We start from the raw sequence: 25,372 nt of genomic DNA, 5'->3' as shown, positions 1-25,372 counted from the left end.
CCTCACACATTCAGATGGCCTAGGGCATTAGGAACACTCCAGTTTCTGCGCCCATGTGCTTAAATCAGGAAGCACTCTTTGCTTCTTGGCACCTGTTCATGCTGAGGGAGCAGGAGGACTTTTGGGAGGCTCTGGAGGCGAGGAGTACCCGATTCGGAGCAGGGCAGAAGGTACGATTAAGTACTTTAATGTACGTGTGTATGCATGTGGGAATGAGTGAGCTCATGATGTATGGGTGCGAATGTGAATGAGCAAGCATATGATGTATGGGTGTGCATGTGAATGAGCAAGCATATGATGTATGGGTGTGCATGTGGGAATGAGCAAGCATATGATGTATGGGTGTGCATGTGAATGAGCAAGCATATGATGTATGGGTGTGCATGTGAATGAGCAAGCATATGATGTATGGGTGTGCATGTGGGAATGAGCAAGCATATGATGTATGGGTGTGCATGTGAATGAGCAAGCATATGATGTATGGGTGTGCATGTGGGAATGAGCAAGCATATGATGTATGGGTGTGCATGTGAATGAGCAAGCATATGATGTATGGGTGTGCATGTGGGAATGAGCAAGCATATGATGTATGGGTGTGCATGTGAATGAGCAAGCATATGATGTATGGGTGTGCATGTGAATGAGCAAGCATATGATGTATGGGTGTGCATGTGAATGAGCAAGCACATGATGTATGGGTGTGCATGTGAATGAGCAAGCACATGATGTATGGGTGTGCATGTGAATGAGCAAGCACATGATGTATGGGTGTGCATGTGAATGAGCAAGCATATGATGTATGGGTGTGCATGTGAATGAGCAAGCATATGATGTATGGGTGTGCATGTGGGAATGAGCAAGCATATGATGTATGGGTGTGCATGTGAATGAGCAAGCATATGATGTATGGGTGTGCATGTGGGAATGAGCAAGCATATGATGTATGGGTGTGCATGTGAATGAGCAAGCATATGATGTATGGGTGTGCATGTGGGAATGAGCAAGCATATGATGTATGGGTGTGCATGTGAATGAGCAAGCATATGATGTATGGGTGTGCATGTGGGAATGAGCAAGCATATGATGTATGGGTTTGCATGTGAATGAGCAAGCATATGATGTATGGGTGTGCATGTGAATGAGCAAGCATATGATGTATGGGTGTGCATGTGAATGAGCACGCATATGATGTATGGGTGGGCATGTGAATGAGCAAGCATATGATGTATGGGTGTGCATGTGAATGAGCAAGCATATGATGTATGGGTGTGCATGTGAATGAGCAAGCATATGATGTATGGGTGTGCATGTGAATGAGCAAGCATATGATGTATGGGTGTGCATGTGAATGAGCGAGCGCATGATGTATGGGTGTGCATGTGGGAATGAGCGAGCGCATGATGTATGGGTGCGAATGTGAATGAGCAAGCATATGATGTATGGTTGCGCATGTGAATGAGCAAGCATATGATGTATGGGTGTGCATGTGGGAATGAGCAAGCATATGATGTATGGGTGTGCATGTGAATGAGCAAGCATATGATATATGGGTGTGCATGTGAATGAGCAAGCATATGATGTATGGGTGTGCATGTGAATGAGCAAGCATATGATGTATAGGTGTGCATGTGAATGAGCAAGCATATGATGTATGGGTGTGCATGTGAATGAGCAAGCATATGATGTATGGGTGTGCATGTGAATGAGCAAGCATATGATGTATGGGTGTGCATGTGAATGAGCAAGCATATGATGTATGGGTGTGCATGTGAATGAGCAAGCATATGATGTATGGGTGTGCATGTGAATGAGCAAGCATATGATGCATGGGTGTGCATGTGGGAATGAGCAAGCATATGATGCATGGGTGTGCATGTGGGAATGTGCAAGCATATGATGTATGGGTGTGCATGTGAATGAGCAAGCATATGATGTATGGGTGTGCATGTGGGAATGAGCAAGCATATGATGTATGGGTGTGCATGCGGGAATGAGCAAGCATTTGATGTATGGGTGTGCATGTGAATGAGCAAGCATATGATGTATGGGTGTGCATGTGAATGAGCAAGCATATGATGTATGGGTGTGCATGTGAATGAGCAAGCATATGATGTATGGGTGTGCATGTGAATGAGCAAGCATATGATGTATGGGTGTGCATGTGAATGAGCAAGCATATGATGTATGGGTGTGCATGTGAATAAGCATATGATGTATGGGTGTGCATGTGGGAATGAGCAAGCATATGATGCATGGGTGTGCATGTGGGAATGTGCAAGCATATGATGTATGGGTGTGCATGTGAATGAGCAAGCATATGATGTATGGGTGTGCATGTGTGAATGAGCAAGCATATGATGTATGGGTGTGCATGCGGGAATGAGCAAGCATTTGATGTATGGGTGTGCATGTGAATGAGCAAGCATATGATGTATGGGTGTGCATGTGAATGAGCAAGCATATGATGTATGGGTGTGCATGTGAATGAGCAAGCATATGATGTATGGGTGTGCATGTGAATGAGCAAGCATATGATGTATGGGTGTGCATGTGAATGAGCAAGCATACGATGTATGGGTGTGCATGTGAATAAGCATATGATGTATGGGTGTGCATGTGGGAATGAGCAAGCATATGATGTATGGGTGTGCATGTGAATGAGCAAGCATATGATGTATGGGTGTGCATGTGAATGAGCAAGCATATGATGTATGGGTGTGCATGTGAATGAGCAAGCATATGATGTATGGGTGTGCATGTGAATGAGCAAGCATATGATGTATGGGTGTGCATGTGAATGAGCAAGCATATGATGTATGGGTGTGCATGTGGGAATGAGCAAGCATATGATATATGGGTGTGCATGTGAATGAGCAAGCATATGATGTATGGGTGTGCATGTGAATGAGCAAGCATATGATGTATGGGTGTGCATGTGAATGAGCAAGCATATGATGTATTGGTGTGCATGTGAATGAGCAAGCATATGATGTATGTGTGTGCATGTGAATGAGCAAGCATATGATGTATGGGTGTGCATGTGAATGAGCAAGCATATGATGTATGGGTGTGCAGGTGAATGAGCAAGCATACGATGTATGGGTGTGCATGTGAATAAGCATATGATGTATGGGTGTGCATGTGAATGAGCAAGCATATGATGTATGGGTGTGCATGTGGGAATGAGCAAGCATATGATGTATGGGTGTGCATGTGAATGAGCAAGCATATGATGTATGGGTGTGCATGTGAATGAGCAAGCATATGATGTATGGGTGTGCATGTGGGAATGAGCAAGCATATGATGTATGGGTGTGCATGTGAATGAGCAAGCATATGATGTATGGGTGTGCATGTGGGAATGAGCAAGCATATGATGTATGGGTGTGCATGTGAATGAGCAAGCATATGATGTATGGGTGTGCATGTGAATGTGCAAGCATATGATGTATGGGTGTGCATGTGAATGAGCAAGCATATGATGTATGGGTGTGCATGTGGGAATGAGCAAGCATATGATGTATGGGTGTGCATGTGAATGAGCAAGCATATGATATATGGGTGTGCATGTGGGAATGAGCAAGCATATGATGTATGGGTGTGCATGTGAATGAGCAAGCATATGATGTATGGGTGTGCATGTGAATGAGCAAGCATATGATGTATGGGTGTGCATGTGGGAATGAGCAAGCATATGATGTATGGGTGTGCATGTGAATGAGCAAGCATATGATGTATGGATGTGCATGTGAATGAGCAAGCATATGATGTATGCGTGTGCATGTGAATGAGCAAGCATATGATGTATGGGTGTGCATGTGAATGAGCAAGCATATGATGTATGGGTGTGCATGTGACTGAGCAAGCATATGATGTATGGGTGTGCATGTGGGAATGAGCAAGCATATGATGTATGGGTGTGCATGTGAATGAGCAAGCATATGATGTATGGGTGTGCATGTGAATGAGCAAGCATATGATGTATGGGTGTGCATGTGGGAATGAGCAAGCATATGATGTATGGGTGTGCATGTGAATGAGCAAGCATATGATGTATGGATGTGCATGTGAATGAGCAAGCATATGATGTATGCGTGTGCATGTGAATGAGCAAGCATATGATGTATGGGTGTGCATGTGAATGAGCAAGCATATGATGTATGGGTGTGCATGTGAATGAGCAAGCATATGATGTATGGGTGTGCATGTGAATGAGCAAGCATATGATGTATGGGTGTGCATGTGGGAATGAGCAAGCATATGATGTATGGGTGTGCATGTGAATGAGCAAGCATATGATGTATGGGTGTGCATGTGAATGAGCAAGCATATGATGTATGGGTGTGCATGTGAATGAGCAAGCATATGATGTATGGGTGTGCATGTGGGAATGAGTGAGCGCATGATGTATGGGTGCGAATGTGAATGAGCAAGCATATGATGGATGGGTGTGCATGTGAATGAGCAAGCATATGATGTATGGGTGTGCATGTGGGAATGAGCAAGCATATGATGTATGGGTGCGCATGTGAATGAGCAAGCATATGATGTATGGGTGTGCATGTGAATGAGCAAGCATATGATGTATGGGTGTGCATGTGGGAATGAGCAAGCATATGATGTATGGGTGTGCATGTGAATGAGCAAGCATATGATGTATGGGTGTGCATGTGAATGAGCAAGCATATGATGTATGGGTGTGCATGTGGGAATGAGCAAGCATATGATGTATGGGTGTTCATGTGAATGAGCAAGCATATGATGTATGGGTGTGCATGTGAATGAGCAAGCATATGATGTATGGGTGTGCATGTGAATGAGCAAGCATATGATGTATGGGTGTGCATGTGAATGAGCAAGCATATGATGTATGGGTGTGCATGTGAATGAGCAAGCATATGATGTATGGGTGTGCATGTGGGGATGAGCAAGCATATGATGTATGGGTGTGCATGTGAATGAGCAAGCATATGATGTATGGGTGTGCATGTGGGAATGAGCAAGCATATGATGTATGGGTGTGCATGTGAATGAGCAAGCATATGATGTATGGGTGTGCATGTGAATGAGCAAGCATATGATGTATGGGTGTGCATGTGGGAATGAGCAAGCATATGATGTATGGGTGTGCATGTGAATGAGCAAGCATATGATGTATGGGTGTGCATGTGAATGAGCAAGCATATGATGTATGGGTGTGCATGTGGGCGTGCATGTGAATGTGTGACTGAATGTGCGTGTGAATGTAGTTTTGTGTGTGCGCTTCTGTTTGTTCTGGGCCGGGATTTGGGCAGGCAGGGGAAGAGAGAAGCGATGACACTGGCATTTTAAAAATGCATCTATGGAAAAGCAAGCATGGTAAAGTGATATTACGTGGCTAGACAGGCATTTTTGTGCAGACAGTCCAGCTATAATTTCTAACTATGGCATGGCATTTTTTACTGGGCATTGTGGAGAATCAGGAGAAGGATGCAGACTCTTGGATGACATTCTTCAAGTATGATTATTAAATAAATATCGCTACAGGGTTTTCCCTCACTATGAATAACTAAGGTGCTCGACTGTCGTCTTTGAATGTCCCAAAAACAAATGAGTCCACTGTCTAAAAGCTAATACTAATTGACCATACCACTAACATAAACATCGTAGGTAACGTCTCTGGGATTCTCAGGGACCTTGGCTTCTCTCTTCCCCTTCGTCCGATTCCTGCTCATATTTACCAGCATCTCCGCTGGTCGATCCTCGCTCTCTCTCCAAGTTTCTCTGTGTCGCAGTGGGGAGTCGAGTCCTTGTCAGCTACCGGTCCATGGTAGTATTGGCATTGTTGCAAGGGCTGCCTGCCCATCACGTTACTTTCGTGGTCACACCACTACCAATTCTCTGACTCTGGTCAGCTCTCCTTCTCTTACAGCAGCTCAGGATTTTGCGGGCACCGCATTAATCGGTGGCTCCGCCTTCTCTTGCTCTCACATTATCAGGGGCCTTGCCCAGCTTCGGTACCTGTTCCTCTCTCTCTCGGACGAATACTTCTCCTTTAATCCACTTGTCGCAATGGATTGCCGCTTTCTAATTAAAGGGCCAACATCTCATTCTTCTACATGATCGTCTTTTTAACTTTCTCTTTACTCCAGTTTTGGTAACAGTGTTTGATATGCTGGACAGCCCCATGTAGGTCATCATGTGTCCAGGTTTAGGGAGTTCCTCACAGGAAAGTGAGTCATTGTCCCCTAAGCGGGACTCTCTCCCAGTGAGGTCCCACTTGCCTTGACCACTAGGTAGGGTATTGTGGAATGGGCTTACCTCCCTAGCCTCACAGGGGGCTCCCCCGTGTGGAGAAGGGATGAATTCCCTCGATTTGCCACAGCATCTATGATAAAGCAAGCATGGCAAGTATTATTATGGGGCTAGACTGGCATTTTGGTGCAGCCAGTCCAACTATTTCTTTGGCATGGCATAGCATTTGTTACTTGGCATCTATGATAAAGCAAGCATGATAAGTGTTATTACATGGCCAGACTGACCTACATTGGTGCTACCAATTTGAACATGCTTTTGGATTGTGGCATGGCATTTTAATGCAGAGTAGAGGAGTATCTTCTTACACGGGGATGCTGACATATATTGGCAGAACCAGCATGAACATTTCTTTTATAGTATCATTAATGGCATTATATGCAATGCAAACATGAGTGTGTTCTTATATGTGAATAATTGCATGTATTGGTGCAGTCAGCATGGAAACGTATGGGCATAGGCAAGGTGAACATATTTTTATGTTGGCATATATTGTGGGCAAAGGCATCATGAAAATGCATTGGGAAATGCTCACGTGCAGTGTTGGTGACTTGCATCCGTTTGGTTTTTTCATGACTTACCCTACAAAACGAATTGGAAACTGGATTTTGACCAACTTTTTCACAGAGAGCGTGTTGTAAAAGGTACCATTTTAACCCATTATTAAAAAATATTTCTTGGCGGAGACCTCTTCCGCGCCTACCTTTCTCGGTTCGGGCTCCCTCCCTATTCTCGGTCTCTATAGCATATTTGTGAGAAAAATGTAGGACCCTCTGATTGGAGAAATCTTCCTGCTGTCACTGAGTGGGTTGTCGGCAATCTCGACTCTTGGGGATAAGACCACATCACTGAATAGAAATAGCCCCTCATTTCAAGAAGCACAGACTACACAGTGCTTTCTCCTCGCCCTTCCCTGGAAGTAGAACAGGCTGTGGTATCAGAGCCGAATCGGCCTTTCGGGAGTATACACTCATTCTTCACAACTGATAGAAAGTCGCTTTTTTCCTTGTAGGCTTGAACAGTGATCAGGCCCTGAAGCTCTGCGACCCGCCCGCCCGCCCCCCCACCGGGAGGGTGAGCTCAATTAAGCTCTTGCAGGAAGTCATATTTCCGCACAGAACTGAATTAAATCCAGCTAAGTGCACTTTCATTCAGGAGACTTAACATGAATCATTATAAACTGTGGTTAGAAAGTTTAAGACTGCCGTGCCCTTGCCCATCCGAACCATTGAGTAGTATACAGCTATGTGGTCTAACTGTGGGAGTCCTAGTCCAGTAACTTTCAAAGGCATTAGATGGTTGGGGCCCACCACCAACTCCTTTATTCCGAGATTCAGGCCACACGTAGACCAACATCTCCCTCCTTAGATTGGATGAAAAAGCTTAAAAACCACCTATGGGGAACAGGAACATAGACTAAGGGGGTCATTGTGAGTTGGCCAGTATTCCGGCAGTAAATCTGATGGAATACTGCCTAACACAATAACCGTTGCTGCCACTTGGTCCGGCGGTATTACCACCAGATTACAGGTGGCGGCAGCAGTGTAAATCCCCATTTTATTAAATCCATAGGACTCAATGGTGCTTTTTCAGCTTCATTCCACACAAAAATTGGCCAAAAGTCGGCCGATTTACCTCCAGCACAGAGCTGGAGGTGAGAGCAGTGCAGTAATGCAGTGGTAACGGTATTACCGCCGCATTTTTCCCACACCACTTAACTCGTAATGAGGCCCTTATAAAACCAACAAATTTGAAAGGCAATCAACCCAGTCTTTGACATCAAATCTCAAAGCCGTGGAGCCAGACTTCATCACTCAATTTGGCAAAAAGGCAAGCAATGTTCCAGAAGGCTATCTTGATGGCTATCGTAACATTTGAAGATAATACATTATTAACACTCTAAAAGAAAGGCTCCACAGGCGAGATTGCTTTAGGAAAAAACTCAATGGGTTAGGGCAGCCGAGCGCATAACATTGAGAGACAGTTAATCTGCGCCAGTGAAGTATCAAGAGAAAAATAATTAAAGCGCCGACAGGCCATCTCCAAAATATCACAAAATGTAGTAAAAACCTACTGTGCAAGGAGGACTAGGCAGTAGCAGGTCTGACCACAAAGTGCTGACACTATTTGCAGAAGCACCATATGATGTGGGAGTCAATAAGTTTAACCAAGCATAAAATCAACAGAAAGAGAATTAAAACTCAGACAAGGTATCTCCAAGGTCTCCCTCAAAGTTGCAATATCTTCCTGGGGAGCTAGCCGGTAATTTGTCATGAAGAAGAAAGCTGGACTTTCCGCTGAGCATTCTCTACTGGCAGTCAGATGGCAAAGGCTAGCCACCAGCACCCTAATTTGCAATGAGGCACTTTTTTTTTTTTTTTACACCTTGGCCAGTTTATAAAGCCATCATGGAGGGAGTAGGTAAAATGTGTTTCCCAGCATGCAGGAAAAGCGTCAACGTGTCTTCCTCTATGCAAGTCTGATGTGGGCAGAGAGGCCCGAATCTCCACAGATTCCACCGGAAGCTGGCATAATCCATAAAGATTCACTGTAATCCCAGCTGCTATGTACGGACATGGCAGCCATGATTACCACTTCTTTTCTGGTAGGGGTGGAAAAAAGGCACGGGAACCTGGGACTGCCCCGATATCTGTGCCTTATTATCACTATAACAAGAAAATAATCAAAATGCCCTCAAGAGATCCGTAGTTGCGGCTCTTTCCGAAGGGATTTCAACCCAATTTGAAATGAGCCACTCAGCCTCCACTACAAAAGGAGACTAATGCACAGTCCTCATTGAAGACTTTCGAGCACAGTCCATGCCACGCTTATCTCTGGGCTGAAATAACTTCATGCAAGCTCATCCATTTCCAGTCCTTTAGTGGGCATAGGCAGTGGATTAGTTTGTTCCAACCTAGATAGCGACTCTTCCTGCTATCACGCAAAGGCTTTGTTAACTTTATAGGCAAGTAGATCATCCAAGCCCTTCCTAACCACCAGCCCAGTTGGAGAGTTGGGCTACTATGCTTGGCAACAACAGCTATGAAATTAAGAGCTTGTAGTTTATATGCAATAACAAGTGGTGTGTGGGATTCTGGGCACAAAGGAATACTGTTGGGAAAAGAAGGAAGAGGAGCAGACAAAAAAGCAACTTAACATTTGGCTGCAATCTTTATGGGCAGAGATGTAGAAAGAAACGTTTAAACGTCTAAGAGTGCAATTGAGTGCATGGGTTGGGTTCCCAGCCCTCCCTAATTTGTCCAAAAGGCCATGCAAGGATTTTGTTAATATCCCTCTGGGTGTTCTCAAGGTGTCCAAGGAAATGAATAAAAAAAGCTATGGGAGGACTTGACTGCTATTCTAAGCCGATGTACAGCTTAGCCATGAGAGCAGAAGCTGGTCATCTGAGGAACGTCCATCGGGCATGGACATCATCGCCATCATATGCTCCAATGAAGAGGTTACCTCTACAAAGAGTTCCTCATAATTCCCAGAGGAATGTTCTGAAAGGTATATTAGTGTAGGGATGGTGGTTACTATAGATCTTTGTGCCCTAGTCATGGCCATAGAGAACCAACTCTCCTAAAGGGGCTCACAGATGCTAGTATGAAGATCCGATGCAAGCCTAGCTAGGCAGCAGTAGAGAGGACATGTCTATGGGCGGGGCTTCATTCACTACTGATAACATTGTTTTTTTGTCATCCGCCAAAGAACCCTGCAGTAAATACAAAAAGCTTGCCACATGAACTTCCCAAGGACATTACCAGTCTTACCAATAGGAGGTGGCAGCAGGGGTAGCTTCACAAACAAAGAACTCATTTTCTGCTGCTTAGAGTGTTGCATACGGTTCTGCAGGACCTCTACTCGTCTCTGGGCAAAAGCGGGCATCGTAGAAACAACCAGCAGCACCCATGGGTCTCAACTGGACCCTCAGCTCAAATCACCAGTGCCTTCCCCAAAGTGGCCAGTACCACCTTCAAAGAACTCAATAAAGCACCAACTACAAGTAGAAATAACCAGCCCCGGTATGAGGTTGTATGCGACAGTCAGTTCTGGTGTACGTCCCACAACTCCAAGCATGGCAATCAAACATCTCTCGGGCAAGAGTGGCAGGAACAGAATCACACCTGTGGTAATCACCATGCCTTTTCCTCCTAGCCTGGACTTCGAACAGTAATCCTCCTGGCAGCAGGGCAAGTCAGCGAGCAGCCCGGGGGTCTTAGCAAGGTAAAAAGAAGTGCCCGCCGCTGCTGCATGCATGGCCTGTATACAGCAACCACACTGGGAAATTAGGAGCATGCACAATGTGCAAATGCAGCTGCTGTCACTGCGGGAGCTGGGCAGTCTCCTACGTGCATACTATACTGGCACTGACTCTAGCTCCTGTACCCTTATGTGCGCGTATGGTTCACACATAGGTTGGCCGAGTGTTGCCTTGGTATTTTATGGTATTGGATATGAGAAGATGAAACACTTGGGAAGAGGCAGCAATGCACAATTTATGCGACTCCCAAAGGCAGTTTCCAAAAGCACACAATAGTATTTCCCTTTTCGAATGTGTTGGCCATGATGTTGCGGGGTTTATTAAACATCACGTTGCTTTCATTTAATATAAGGATTCTTAGTTACAATCAACAAAAACTCTGCATAAAAAGGTATGGTAGGCTGACTTATTTTTTGGAAGATTACTTGTGCTCATACTTAACTTTGGGTGAATACTCATAAAGCAGACAAAGGCAAGTTCGTTCAGTTTAAGAACAGTACCGGCAGGAGGCAGTCAGAACAAAATGTCACTTTATCCACAAAGTACCTGTGTCAAAAACATTTAAGTGTAATGCTGCCCCAGTACTATCAAAAACATATTCACCAAAGCAAAGCTGAGCTTAATGGTATTCAAATAGAAATGTTGAGATTGGTACAAGATTTTCTGAACTGTACTCTTTGACCCTTCATGGGGGATCTGGTGCATTTTCCCCCAGCCTGTTCAGGTTAGTCTAACGAGAGGCAGAAATGATGTGATCAAAATGTAAAACAGGCTCTGTCTGATATTTGTGGTTTCCAATGAGAATACGCTAGGTAATAATGACGTTATGTTACGCCTTTTGTGAGTGTCCATGAGGAATATAGCATAATATATACGTCTAAAGGTATTCTGCTAAAGGAACTATAGCGTATGTCTCTAATGGTATCGTGAGAGGTATTTAACTTTAAAATTGGTAAATAGCTATAGATCTCGAATGTGTTGTGCTAGAAAGAGTGTGTTTGCATGTCTATGCTGCCGGAGGAATATTAATAAATGTATATCTTAACAATCAATGTGACGTGAGATTCCCGATTTCTTTAGTTGTTGCATCATACATGAAGAGCAGCCTGTTATAGCTTTCAAGAATAAAAACAGACGCGCACTCAATGAAATATTGAAGAAGTTAAATTAGCTGTACATCCATTATTGCACGAGGATTTTCCTTAAAAAGTCGGTCAGCATCACAGATTTATCCGATCATACAGGCATTTACTGAATTATTCATCCATCCAGTCCGCAGCCTTTGGTTTAAGTGGGGAGGGGGTTCTGGCCTGTGAAAAGAGAGAGCAGTCCACTGTCTGCGGCAGGCTTCATTATTAGCTTCTGAATCTAGAAAGCAAGCAGAAAATCATAGATCAGAGGAGTTCTTTCCCCCTCCCACTAGGCAGGTACTTTAAGAAAAGCATTTTATAGAGTTCTTCTCCCTCCCACTAGGCAGAGACATTCACAAAATCACAGCTCAGAGGAGTTCTATCCTCTACTTCCCCAGGCTGTGACTTTCAGATTCTGGCATAGAGGTCACAGAGATCCACACCTGGGAAATGCAGTGAGAATTGGACTCTATGCAGCCATTGGCTAGGATCCAATCACCGCAGCTGAACATGACTTCCAAGCTGGATTCCAGAATGTCGATTGGCAACCACTCATTCAAGTTCCATGCCATGTAAAACCCTTTTGTATGATGTGTCCAAGTCACCTCTGGGGAGAGCAAGGTGGGGACAGGTGAACTCTGGGCACCATGAGAAGCCGCCATCTATGTGATACGACCAACGGAGGTGGTATATGGGGATCCGCATTGGGCTCTGCCAGTCTCTCCTCAGTTGCCCTGCCATGCCTCCTACAGTCACCCGTGATGAGGTCATTGAAACGTTACCCCTTGGAGAGCAATTGGGACCTCGGGAGACAAGGGGGAGCCACCCACTCTATTATACGACCGTTCGTGGCAGTTTTCAGAGTATCCCAAAGAGATCATCCAGCACTCCCTCATGTGACTCCAGGACTCTCACCTTTTTTTGGACACTACCATACTGACCAGTGGGAAATGTATGATGAACAAGAAGTGCACGTGTTTACAAGCTGTTCTGAAAAATGTATGAAAAAGAAACTAAAATTTACCAATAAATCCACCAGTTTGGCACACCATGGCTGGATCCTTATTCTTTATTGTTCCTTTTGAACTTCATACAACATCGCTCACGGCCCCATGTGGGGTTTGGGAAACAGAGAATGGTATATTCCAAGTTTGCAGACTGGAAATGGAGCTCCGAACTGGAGCTTAAGGCAGAACACATCTTCTCATCAATCACAAACACTAAGAACGGGCCAGCTGGCACATGAGATTGAAATTGTACACAATGGCAGGAAGAAAGGAGTAGGGTGAACAATGGGCTTGTAGGACAGGGATACCTGGTCCCAAGATGGCTGACAGGCCTTTTATAAAGGTTGGGCTGTGGGGCTAAGGCACTGGCCAATAGCCCTCATCAATTGAGCATCCACGCCAGTTCATAGGCCAGCACAAGCACATTGGGAGAAGAGCCCAATTGATAGCCACCAGTCACAGCCTACCGTCATGACGGAGAAACATACTGACAAATCAGAACCTATATTTGATTCCACAAGTAATCATTGTGCATTTAAAAGGAGGCAGCAATCTGTGCACATGTAGGGTGCCCCGACTAAATTCCAGAGAAAGAGTTGTGGTGCAGAGAGAGCAGTGAGGAAATGTAGAGGGTGGAAATACTACACAATAGTGCCATAGTAGGGTGGTGAGTTGCTTGGAGAAATTCAAGTAAGAGTGTAATTGAAGACTGCTTGGGGTACTTTACAGGTCTTATTCGGGACGCAGCTTCCGGACCACGAGTCCTTCCAGGAGAAGTCAAATAATTCAAAGACAAGAGGCAAGGGTGATGGCCAAGTCAAAGACAAGATTAAAGAAGCGTGCAGGGGCACTGAAAACCTTCCTGTGACTTTGAGTGACTTGTCGAACACTTGTTGAACACTGTCCTGGGAGGACTCTCGGGTACTCATTTTGTCAGAATAGGGACCCGATTCGGGCCATTAGGACCTCATAGAGGAGGATCTTTCCTGAATTGGATTTATACTGCTTCCCTCTTGTTTTGGTTCCCTGCTATTAGAGACGGTACTACCCAACCAAGGGTGGTCAATCTGCCAAATCCCTTGACCAGATAGGGGACCCCCTTTTTTAAATAAACCTTCTTTATTAAGCACGTGGTGTTACATCGTTCATTGCTGAGTAATGCAACAAAAATAATACAAACAGCGAAGAAAAGAAAGCAGGAAATATAAAAACCTACGCGATACAGCTTTAACACAGGTTAGAAAGCGTGTATGGGTACATGTGTGGGCCCTTAGTTACCCCCAGGTGGGTACATGATTCATCCCTGGTTGATCTCTGCCAGGTCACAGAGAAGTCTGGAAAGAAGCCCATATGTCCTTTCGCCGACTATTTGCCGGAAGCAGAGTAACATACAGGTCTTCCATGTCATTGGCCCATGGCATTCTGCACATCCAGATGTCAGTAGAGTGGGGTGACTTATATTTCCAGTTTCGCAAAATGTAGCTTTTAGCAACAAATGATCCCAGAATCAGAAGTCTCTGAACCACAATAGATAGTGTGCCCATGACTCCCAGTATGCACACACAAGAAGTTGCTGGCACTGAAATCCAGTGATAGTTGAAAGAATTCTGCACACTTTGGTCCAATAGGTCCCCAGTTTCGAGCTCTCCCACAACATATGCAATAAGTCAGCATTTGGCATCCAACACATGCAACATAATCCCTCATCGCTCGGATTGAACAATTTTACTTTGGTCGGAGCAAAGTGTAAACGATCAAGGACTTTGTAAATTGGGTGAAGTTGTTATACTCATGCCCTACTGCAGATGTGGGAACACATGGTATGAGGTCAGAGTGCTTTGAGTAGAGCGTGGCAATAGACAAGCATGCCCTTTGTATGCGCTATTATTTGTGATTGCTATCGAAACACTAGTCACTGCAATTAGACGGGAGGGAATGATACAAGGATTACATTATGGCAGTGTTGGTCAAAAACTGTGGCTTTATGCAGATTATTTGTTGCTTGTGTCGAGACATTTGGAAACTTCTCTCCCGAAATTGATAGAACTGAAATCGAACTTTAATGCTTGCTATGGCTATAAGATCAACTGGACAAAATCTGAGGCAATGCCACTTACTGGGAATGCAAAGAGGAATTTGAGTACAAATCTGGGATTCAAATGGTGTCCAGAGAAGCTGAAGTACTTGGGCATCTGTTTGACTAACAAGCTGGATAAAATAGTACCAGAGAACTTGAGGGTTCTGGGTGTGGGCCTTAAACAGGATCTGGAGAGGTGGAAATTGCTAAAGCTTTCTTTATGGGGGAAGATCAATGCTCTTAAAATGGTATAGACGCCTAGAATTACATATGTGCTGAGCATGCTTCCATTGCGTATTGGAAATAAATTATGGAAGAATGTTGATGTTCTCCTGCAGAGCTTTTTGTGTGACGATAAGCCAGCAAGGATGAAACCTTGGAAATTGCAATTGCTACAGGAAAAAGGAGGGCTAGGGGTTCTGAATTTTCAAGCCTATCATCTGGCGTTTACTGCCAGATATGTTTAGCACCTAATGGAGACAGTGCTGGATGAATGGGCAGAGGCAGAAGCTTGTTTGCTGGACCCTTTAACCCCGTTGGCTAGCTTGACTCTATATCACGGACGACTAAAGTAGAACCAGCTATGACATTTTTGGGGAATTCTTGGAAAGAGTTGATGTCTCTGTTGTGAGAAAACACGTATGAACGACTTGACTCTTCCATATGGTACATCTGTGAAATAAGGGAAAATGGTAAGATACTTTTCTGGCCAGATTGGTTTCTTGGAGGAGTGCAGTGGATTGGAGACCTCAGAAAAAATGGTAGATGGTTGACATTAGACCAACTACGAGCGACTTGGAAAATACTGAATTGCTCACAATGTGATTTCCTTAAAATGAAAAGGGCTATTGGGTACATTGCTTCTGAGAAGGAGGCTGATATCAAGAGTCTAAATTAGCAGGACAAAATTGAGGGTCACTTAACGAGTAAATACAAAAAAAATTATTGTGTCCAGGGCAGCAGGGAATACACCCTTACTATAAGAATGGACTAGGAGACTGCTGTGTGAAATGACCCAAGAGCGATGGGAGGTTGTATGTAAGAATGTGGGTTTATCTTCTAATCCTGGGGATGGTATTATGTGGGAGGATCATATGGAAGGGGCCTCATGCCAGGGAGAATAAGAGACATCTTTACCTCAAGATTCCCCTATACTTTCTAAAGTATTAATGTTTTATTGTAAAATAGAACAAACTAATGTTTTTGCTAAACAATACACTATGGACTTCAGTACCCATAATGTTTATGGTACTGGGACGAGGAAGAAGGGTTCAGAGGCAGTGAAGATTAAAAGTGCTATTAACCAAAAGGTGCAGTCGAGTTGTTACAGGCCAAGGCACCTGAGAAGAACATTCAAATCCCTCAATGAGTGTAGGAAAGCCCCCCTAGACGCTGACGCCAGTAAAATACAACCCACTAGGAAATAAGGCCCAATACACCTATTGTAAAGATAACAAGTTTCATTACCACAAAAATGGAACTCTGCTGCCGTGGAACGTTCTACCAAAATCTGCATGAACAGAACATTATGATGGTACAAGGGGTCATCAGTGACATCATTACATATGATATGATAGGTTATTTTTAACATGCTTAATACCCAGATGTTTATAAGCGCGGACCCGGGGATCAAACTGTGTTGCTCTATGTCGTCTTGCTTCCAAGGCGAGCACTTGTCCCCGAGCTATCCTCCCGAGACATACAGTGAATACCTGCATGGCTAGTTGGTGAGACCCTATACAAGGACAGCCTGCTCGATAGGGGATGCCAGGCCATTGGCCCCAGGCCCGTCCAACCATCTTCGCCCACTTGGGCGTTGTTGCATTCATCATCAGTCCCAAGCTGGGTAATTGGTTATTAGTTGCAAATTAAACAACACATCTCTATCAATGTAACAGTGCACCTCGTACGAGCAGAGGGGCCCAGTGGGAAAGCCAAGGTCCTACTAATTCACACACTTCGCTCGCTCCGAGACAGACCGGCACCTCTCCAAGGTCTTCCACCCTCGTCCTGGGCTATGATTTCATCCCCCCATGCACCTCGCAGCACAAATCACGTGACCCCAGTGTGAAGGTAACAGAGGCCTTCTTTCTGATCTTTCATGATCGATCGGGGGTCTAGCACTTTTACGATCAGTGGTCTGGGGTTGGCTGGTACCTGGGATGTCAGGGGTATTCGGGCTAGGGCATTTGGGTACTATAACTTAGAATTGGGACTAGTGGTGGTCGGAGACCCATGCCCTCCTTCTCGGGGGATTGTATCGTACAGAAATCATGGACAAAATGTGCAAGCTACAGGCCCCTTTCCAACAAGGGAAAGGGAGGAAAGTGGTTAACTCATGGTTCTCTCAGGAACTTGCTTTAATTAGAGCTCAATTGAGATCTCAAGAAAAGATAGGGAGAAAGAGGCGAACGGACCATAATTTAGAGCCGATTGAGATCACCCAAAAAAATCATAGAAAGGCTATCTTTAAGGCCAAATCAAAATGTCTTACTAATAGGATTGAAAAAGCTACTTACAGACCACGAGAACTATACTCGGTCATTTCAAACTTTATTCACCCTAAATGCGCCTCAACGGCCCTACAAGTTTCACAAATACAGGCAGATTCATTGAACAACTATTTTGTGAGAAAAATAGAATTGATTAAAGAAAGGATTGCTCTCTCACCACCAATGGAACTGGAGGAGCTAACCGAAGACAGGGAGGTCACTAATCCGGTTAGTCCATCAAGTTCTACATCTTTTTCTTTCTCAAACGTCTCTGAAGAGACGGTTTACACACTACTTTCTAACTTGAAACTAACTAACAACACCTTATTTGTGCTTCCATTTGTGGTAGCTAAATGATTGGCGTCAGATATGTCTACTTTCATTACACATTTTGTGAATAAATCACTAGCCTCTGGGATTGTACCAGCTAATCTGAAGAAGGCAGTTGTCACTCCTCTGCTAAAGAAGGCAAATCTAGACCTTACAAATGTACAGAATTACAGACCCGTAGCAGGGTTACTCTGGCCCGGAAAAATTCTGGAAAAAATAGTTACAACAAAGCTGCAGGAACATGTGGAAAAGGAGAATTTATTAGACTCCCTTCAATCAGGTTTTGGAACAGACCACCTGGGATGACCTCCTGGAGACAGCAGATCAAGGGGATGTATCATTGGTGATTATGCTGGACTTGTCCGCTGCTTTTGATACGGTGGATCATCACATCCTGCTGAGTCATCTACAGGAGGTTGGAGGGATCTCTTAATCAGCCTTACAGTGGTTTAGGTCTTTTTTGACCGGAAGAGAACAGAGGGTCAAATTTGGAGGATTTCTCTCTGATTTCCTCAAGCAAATATGTAATGTCCCACAAGGTTCATCACTCTCCCCTCTCATTTTTAATCTATACATAAAACCGCTCATGGATATTTTAAGGAAACATCGAGTGAAATATGCTGACGACACTCAGATATTTCTGAGAGTTGAGAAAACGGAGGAGATACGCAAACTAGTGGGAGATTGCCTAAAGGAAATACAAACATGGATGAGTGCTAACCAGTTATTGTTAAACGCTAATAAAACTGAAGTAGCACTGTCTGGCTCCAACGGTCATCTGCAACAGAAGAAGCAGGTATTGTCATCCTGTTTCCTGGGTTCACAATTGGTATTCTCGCCAAGGTTAAAAAATCTGGGTTGCATTTGGGAAGAGAACATGGGGAACGCAGCCCAAGTTAGTGTTAAAGTCCAATCCGTGTTCTACAAACTACGTATGCTGCTACAGATTCTCCCATTCTTAGCAGAGAAGGACCGAGCCTCAGTTGTCGGTACCCTGATTAACTCCAGATTGGTGTACGGAAATGCTCTGCTGACAGGAATCCCTAACTTTCAATTACGCAGGCTACAAGTAGTACAAAATATTGCAGTCATATTGGTTTTTGGGGTGGCAAATCTTCCCCTATCGCTAATCTTAGACGATCCGTACACTGGCTGGCCGTGAGGGAACGCATATATTTAAAAACTATTTGTATGATGTTTAAATGTGTGAATCAGCTTGCACCAAGCTACTTGGTGGATAAAATCAAGTGTTATATTCCAGGTCGCCAACTTCGTTCCTGTGACAAGTTGTTGCTAAACAAACCAAGTTCCAGACTTTTGAATAAAGGAGATCGAAGATTTGGCGTTTATAGTACAAAACTCTGGAATAGCATCCCGAGAGCTACCCGAGACCACAAATATCTCATGGTATTTCGAAAGGCGAAGACTTACCTGCTTTGTTAACTTGTCTATGCCAGCCGAAGGTCTGAATTCTGAAACCCTTTTTAGTGATTAATGACTCACGCACTGAGATTCGTTATTACCTTAACATCTGTGCCCATATCCGATTAACTTCGTCAGGTGCACGATTAGAAATAAATCAAATCAAGGTCTGCTCCTGTGGCCTTGCAGGGCACGTTCTTCCCAAAGCACAGTGGCTGGCAACTTTTTAGAACAAGGAAGGGTTTTTTGATATCTGTGGCTCTGGCTTTTGTCATCAGTGCCCGGGGTACAACCTGTTTTTTCCTCATGTTAGTGGCCTTTGCCTGGGATGTTGGCTGCTGCGCTGTGTTTAGGCCTTCTGTTTCAATTTGACTGCTAATATCAAAGAGGGCATTTATTCCCTGTTGCATGCTTTATAGATGTTCACTACATCTACAAAGCATGCAATAATATGATCGTACTGAGCCTTTAAGATTAAAGATTACCTTCCACAGTCCTTACCATATTCTGAAGCGCTTGGGGTGTGGGAAGACTGCATCCCCTTCCCAACATGAGTTACAGCTGAAGGAAGGAGGTGAAGGAGATGTAGAAGACAGTATGGAAGATGTAGCAGAGGTCTGTGGTGCAGGAACTGCCTTAGAGAGAACAACGCCAGCTGATGCCATTGTAAAGAGCGAAGTCAAACAACATTGCAGAGTATGCACAGCGAGAAGCGGCGCATGGAGAAGAAGCCCAGCTGGTGGGGAGATGTGCTCCCTACTCAGCACACTGCGTGTCGGTAAGCGAAAAGCTGCAGAAGATTACCAGAGCTGGCAGAGCTCCAGGGGAGAGACGCGCAGCCCACCTAAGGTACACGAAAGCTAGAGAGAGAGCAGGCAGCACACAGGAGTACCCCTGCAGTAGCCAACCGTGAAAAGGAGACGCTGTATAAAGCCGGTCAGTTGGCTAGATGCTAATGCTGACCCCGGGTGCCCCTGAATAAGACAATTGTTGAAACCCTATAATTTTGAATACCGAACAAGTAAAGAAACAGAGCAGAAGTGGCAAAGACATAAGTCCCCTTACAGGGTACTTCAATTGGGGAAAGCTTGTGACCCGCATTGCCAAAAGGGAAAAGGCTGTGAAGAAAACATACTAAAGCAACAAGGGCGTAATTCCACTTATAAGCGACATCATTTGGGGAAAGCTTATAACTGTACTGCCAACAGCCAAGAGGCATCTCCCACCCGAGCAGAGTGGCACTCCACGTTGCTCAGAGCAATGTAATGCTGTGGGGCCCGGACAACGTCTGATCTGCAGTCGCCCAGCGACTCAAGGGAACTAGGCCCTCCACAGGTAATGGCGGCCAGCTGCACCGTCTGTCCAAGCGCCCCGAACCCGACCGCGGAGGCGGGCTGCATCTGCCGCCCAAGTACCCTGGCCCCTACCATGGAGGCGGGCTTCTAACCGTGAAGACAAGCAGCGGACACCCACTGGTGGGGACAGGCACCACGCGAGCCACAGTCAGACTTGAAGCTCTGTGGCAATGGCACGGTACACCCAATTACAGGTCAGGTGATATCTGCAATTTCCCCCGCAGCACTGGCACGCAAGCAACATCTCCATTGAGCAGATAGGGTGCCTGTGTGCATCGCTGTCCTTGTGCTGAGATCTACACGGTAGCTGCAATCTTGCGTGACTGCTCAACAGCGCCCCCACAGAAAGGGGAACCCTTAAGTCCTTTAGTGAGATAAACTACTTTCTGGTTGAAAGGTGGCCCCTAAGGGTCCCTCAGGTCTATGGAAACAAGGCAAGTCACCACACACGATAGATACGCCAGACACGAGGTTGTATTCCCAAAGCTAGGGTTTATTGCAAAGCAAACAGTCTCAGTTGGCCAACTCGGTCTCACGCCTGCGATGTATATCTCTAGACCTCGAGGGACGCAAGAGAGTGAATTACATACATCAGTTACATATATACAAAATGCATATCATACAATCAGCTATGACATGTTTAATATCCCCCTTTATTGGGTTTCTTTGAACTTGGTGTGATGATGGACACTTTGGACAATTATGACACCTTCAAATATCTATTCTAATAACAATATGCAATTTTGCAAGTGCGGAGGCATCTATTAGTTGTTGAACAGAACACAGTGCTTCTGTTCTTGGAAGCGAGGTACATACGGGGGAAGAGTCACATTCCAGACCTTGCTATCTATGAAGTGCTATTCGTGTCCTAGGAGCCGATACGCTCTACAGGGCTTGGTAAAGGGGGGCCGTAAGAAGAGCATAATTCAAGCCTTTAGCTGCTTTATTCTAACATATTCTACCATATAACGAAACTGGCTGGCAGCTGTGAAATTATTAAATGCCCTGCGGCTTTGCTTCAAGGCAACATTCGGGAGGGAACCGGCATTCCTTCCCGGCGCTGCCTACGTTGTGTTTCAACGAACTCTTATTAGCCTCGCGGCCCTGCGGCCTTGTCCTTTCACATTCAGACAACAATATTAACAGTCGAGCAGTGTAAGCAGAAAATGTGCTGCGAAGCAATAAGAACAGAAAGCAATGAGCAATTGTTAGAACACAAAATGGTGATCCTTGTTACATCAAAATGGCCGTTCATTGGTAAACTCGGAAACCTGTACTTCTATCGTATCGTGCATGAGATGGTTGGCCCACGGCCACCAAAATACGTTTGCCGTCAATCATGAGAGGTATCCATTTTTCTAGACTGACATGGTGGGGCACCTGCTTTGAAGCTAAGGAGTCTTGTACGATTTATGTCAGGTCCCTTCCTAGCCTCATCCCTTTATCTTTGTGTTAAAAATAAACCTGAGTATAATTACACTTTGTTGCTTCTGAAGATTCTGTTTTTCATTCCTTGTGACACACCCCTTCTGAGAGATCCCCTAGAATAGCCCAACAGGAAATAATGCATGAGAACTGAAGGAAGGAGACCAATAGTAGAACGTACAAAGGGGATTATTGTTAGGGGGAAGAAACACAGATAATATCAGCCCAAAGAGTTGCAAAGACTACTGTTTACAGTGCCAGTCGGTTGCCTGCCCTAGCCTTAATCCGCGAATTTGCTTGCACAGAGGGATTATTCACTGAGTGTATCTTGAACATGCAAACCCGGGAGTCGAGTGTGGACCAGAGCTCAAGAAAAAGTGGATATCTGCAAAAAGGGGAAAACAAAAGAGGGCACACCACATCTAGCAAGCACAGTTGCGTAAGTCATCATCAGTCAGACCAGGGAGCCGCCTGGCTGCCAGGATGCACGAGCCTAACCCCAAAATTGTAAAGTTTATCTGAGCCCACAGAAAAAGGAACCTCAACACTAATCGACCTCAGGCATTACAAAACAAACACCACCTGATTATCTAAGGACCATAAACACAAATATAAGGAGGAGGTTGATCACAAGGACCACGCCAATCGCACAAACTCAAGCTACTTTTGAAATGGACCCACCAATCATAAATCCTATTGGAATAATTTAGTGACAAAGCTACAATATAAACAGAGGCAAAAATCACTAAGCTGTGTTGGAGTTAGGGCAGTGCTCTAGAGATCTGGTGGTATAGCAGTACGAGGAGCAGGAGAAGCGGAGGAATAGAACAGAAGGTGGCTAAGCCTAATAGTCCACAATATTAAAACATTAGGGTAGAATAGAGTAGGATGGCTCATCAGGGTACTGACCCAGAAGCTGACAAGAGTGAGAAGATACTCAAGAGGATCAGAAAGAGAGTAGACTGCTGGAAGCTCCAGTCGATATCTTGGTGTTTGCTGCCAAAACATCAGAGTTGAAAGGAAGCTTGTATTCATTAGAACATACAAAGAACTTGTAGCCCAGGTCGGTAGGAGGGTGATCCTTGGTTGGGGGGTTATAATTACTGCAGCCTTAAAAGGACACAGATGGGGGGGGCTACCATGGCAACCATTATGTTAAGAGGGCGAGGGAGAAAACTGGTCAGTGTTGCCCAAGCTGAGGTTGACAGAAACACCCTAGGGCAAGGGGGTGAAATCACTGCACAGTCTTGCCCCAGTAGGGGTGTCGCACTGCTGCAGATTCCCAGTATACAGCTCAACATCTAGATCATCTGCTGAGGCCAAAAAAATACACATGCTGGGGAACTTGCTTTCCTATGTGTGGCAGGAACATTGCGTATCAGACTAGGAAATTGGACATTCATCTTAGGGCATGAAGTTCTCTTAGCCCACTCTCACCCGATTTCATTTACTCCATCACCCTTGCACAAGGTAGCTTAACCTTTTATGTTTGTTAGCTAAACCCATTGGTATGTAATATTTACTCTCACCCTGCCTTAAACATATGACTCAGGTTAAAGAAAAAAACGGAACTAGTTAGGGGGAAACCGAACTAGGGGAACCAAGCAAATCCTAGGCAGAGAACGGAAAAAAGGGGCGTGGGGCATCCCTACTATACTGACAGTTACCTTGTCACCACAGTGTAGAGAATGACCAAGTACTGCCAAAGTGGTTGCTATAGACTTTTATTAATTGATAAAACAAACCTATCTATCCCTACGTCCAAGGGGATTTCCCTACCTAAACTAAAGAGAATCGGGTGCTAGCCACAAAGCCTGTGTGCGTCAAAACAAAAAGGTCACAAAGGCTCCTATTCTATCCCTGTCACTACAACAAAATACCATAAAGTCCAGCTACTGTTCTTAATCCTGGAGAATTATTCCCTTCTCCTGGATATAAAGCGCCCAAATGCCTCTCAGGTTGTTCAAAACAAAAGATCTGGGTTCTCCGTAACACAACAGAAATAAATAGTCACATAAAGTTCTCATGGGGCTAGGAGAATGTCTCCCTTCTCCTAGCTGGTTCCCCAATGTCTTTCACAGTTCCTAATAAGGCCTGTAGCTCCCAAAGGGAGGTTTTCACATTTTCTAGGTTTTGTACAAATCTTGATCCGCGCCCACTGGGACAATGAGGCTGTTCCTGGATTATCTTGCGACATTTCAAAACTACACATTTGTGGAACTGGCATGGGAACTGTATCACAAAATGGTTTATGGTTTTCTCTATTCCTTTATAGTTTTACAGTCTCGTAACTTCCTGGCCCCCTCCCAGACGTGTACGTGTTCCTGTTAACTTCTCTAAGGAAACTCTTTACTGGTTTTACCAGAGGTCACGGGTCCACACTTAGATCAACTTCTTCCTTTAGTAGTTCTCTGCATCTCGCATCGCTCTACCTCAAGTTATTGTGGAGCGCCTTCCCGTAACTGTCGTACCCCTTGATCCCGCCGTAACAGGTTACGCATCCTTCACGGTTTCTCGCTCTCTCCCGATTGTCACCTACACGGCTCTGCTGTAGGTTACGTTAGGTGGTCTCGGCAACGTTGTCGGACTGAACGGTCCACCCACTACAGGTCGTGCCACCACCTTTCAGTCTTTGCAAGTCTATCAAGCTGGTTCCCATCCGACTTGGAAGGCACTTCTCGGTTGTCCCGTTATTTCTCTTCTCAGCCTTGTAGACAAGCCTTGCTGCCATCTCTCGAAGCCCTGCACCAGCTTCTCCAGGCTACAAAGCGTCCTCCTCAGTCACCTGGTTCTCCCTCTAGTTGTATCACAGCTTCCAGCTTGCCAGAACCACACAGACCATTGTCAGATGGGTCAGAGGATGATGAAGAACACAGTCCGTCTTTGCTGTTCAGTTTAAATAGAGGGGACGGCCCCAGCATAGCGGCCTTTCAATTAACAGCAGCTATTCTAACTTTTGACCCCGGTCAACTGTAGCGTTTTGAGTGCTTCGTCTCAGTACTTTTGTCATCAGATGGGTTTGAAATTTCACAATAACGCATAGTTTCGGAAGTGATCTTATGTTGATAAAATGTGGCCGTTATCATCAGCCTACGTGGGGGGGGATTTTACAGGGGTTGTACCTCCCAATTGCATCCCTATCCCCTGGAGAGGAGCTACCACCCCTAGGGGACTATTGGGTAGTGGCCTCACCTCCCTAGCCTCATGGGGAGGAGTGACGCCATCACAGTACCCAGTACTGCCAGATAGACCATTCTTAAATTCGTCTTTAAGTCAGAATCCTTATCCTGCAAAATCAGCAATCCTCCATTTGTTGTACACCCCTTTTCCTATGAACGTTAGCCTTTGTGCAAATAAGAATATAAAGCTATTGTATTTCAGTTGGCATACGTATAAGTGGTAGGTTTCCTTCTTCCTCATTGCACTGACTTTCCTCACGTGGAGAAAAGACATGAAACTAGTGGCTCTACACATCTGGTGCTACGTAAAAGCTCCCAATAACTCTGTTCAGCCCTGACCCATCTATATATGCTCTGGCGGTAGACCTGAAACATTTTCATGATCATCTACATAACA

General features: G+C 44.9%; 1 protein-coding gene across 5 annotated transcripts in view; it reads right to left on the bottom strand.

Annotated features, from left to right (window-relative positions):
• Positions 1-11,071: 11,071 nt before the first annotated feature.
• ISOC2 (isochorismatase domain containing 2) overlaps positions 11,072-25,372 on the bottom strand; it is a 363,896-nt gene continuing 349,595 nt past the window's right edge. For all 5 annotated transcript variants that reach the window (XM_069606988.1, XM_069606986.1, XM_069606990.1 and 2 more), the window contains exon 6: positions 11,072-11,926. In XM_069606988.1, the coding sequence (XP_069463089.1) occupies positions 11,846-11,926 (81 nt within the window). In that variant the 3' untranslated portion in view covers positions 11,072-11,845. The remainder of the gene's footprint in view (positions 11,927-25,372) is intronic.

The sequence above is a fragment of the Ambystoma mexicanum genome, chromosome 1p, assembly GCF_040938575.1.
Source record: "Ambystoma mexicanum isolate Mex_15411 chromosome 1p, UKY_AmexF1_1, whole genome shotgun sequence".
Classification (NCBI taxonomy): Eukaryota; Metazoa; Chordata; class Amphibia; order Caudata; family Ambystomatidae; genus Ambystoma; species Ambystoma mexicanum.
Note: the sequence above shows the minus strand (reverse complement) of the source record. Positions and strands in the feature narration are given on the sequence as shown.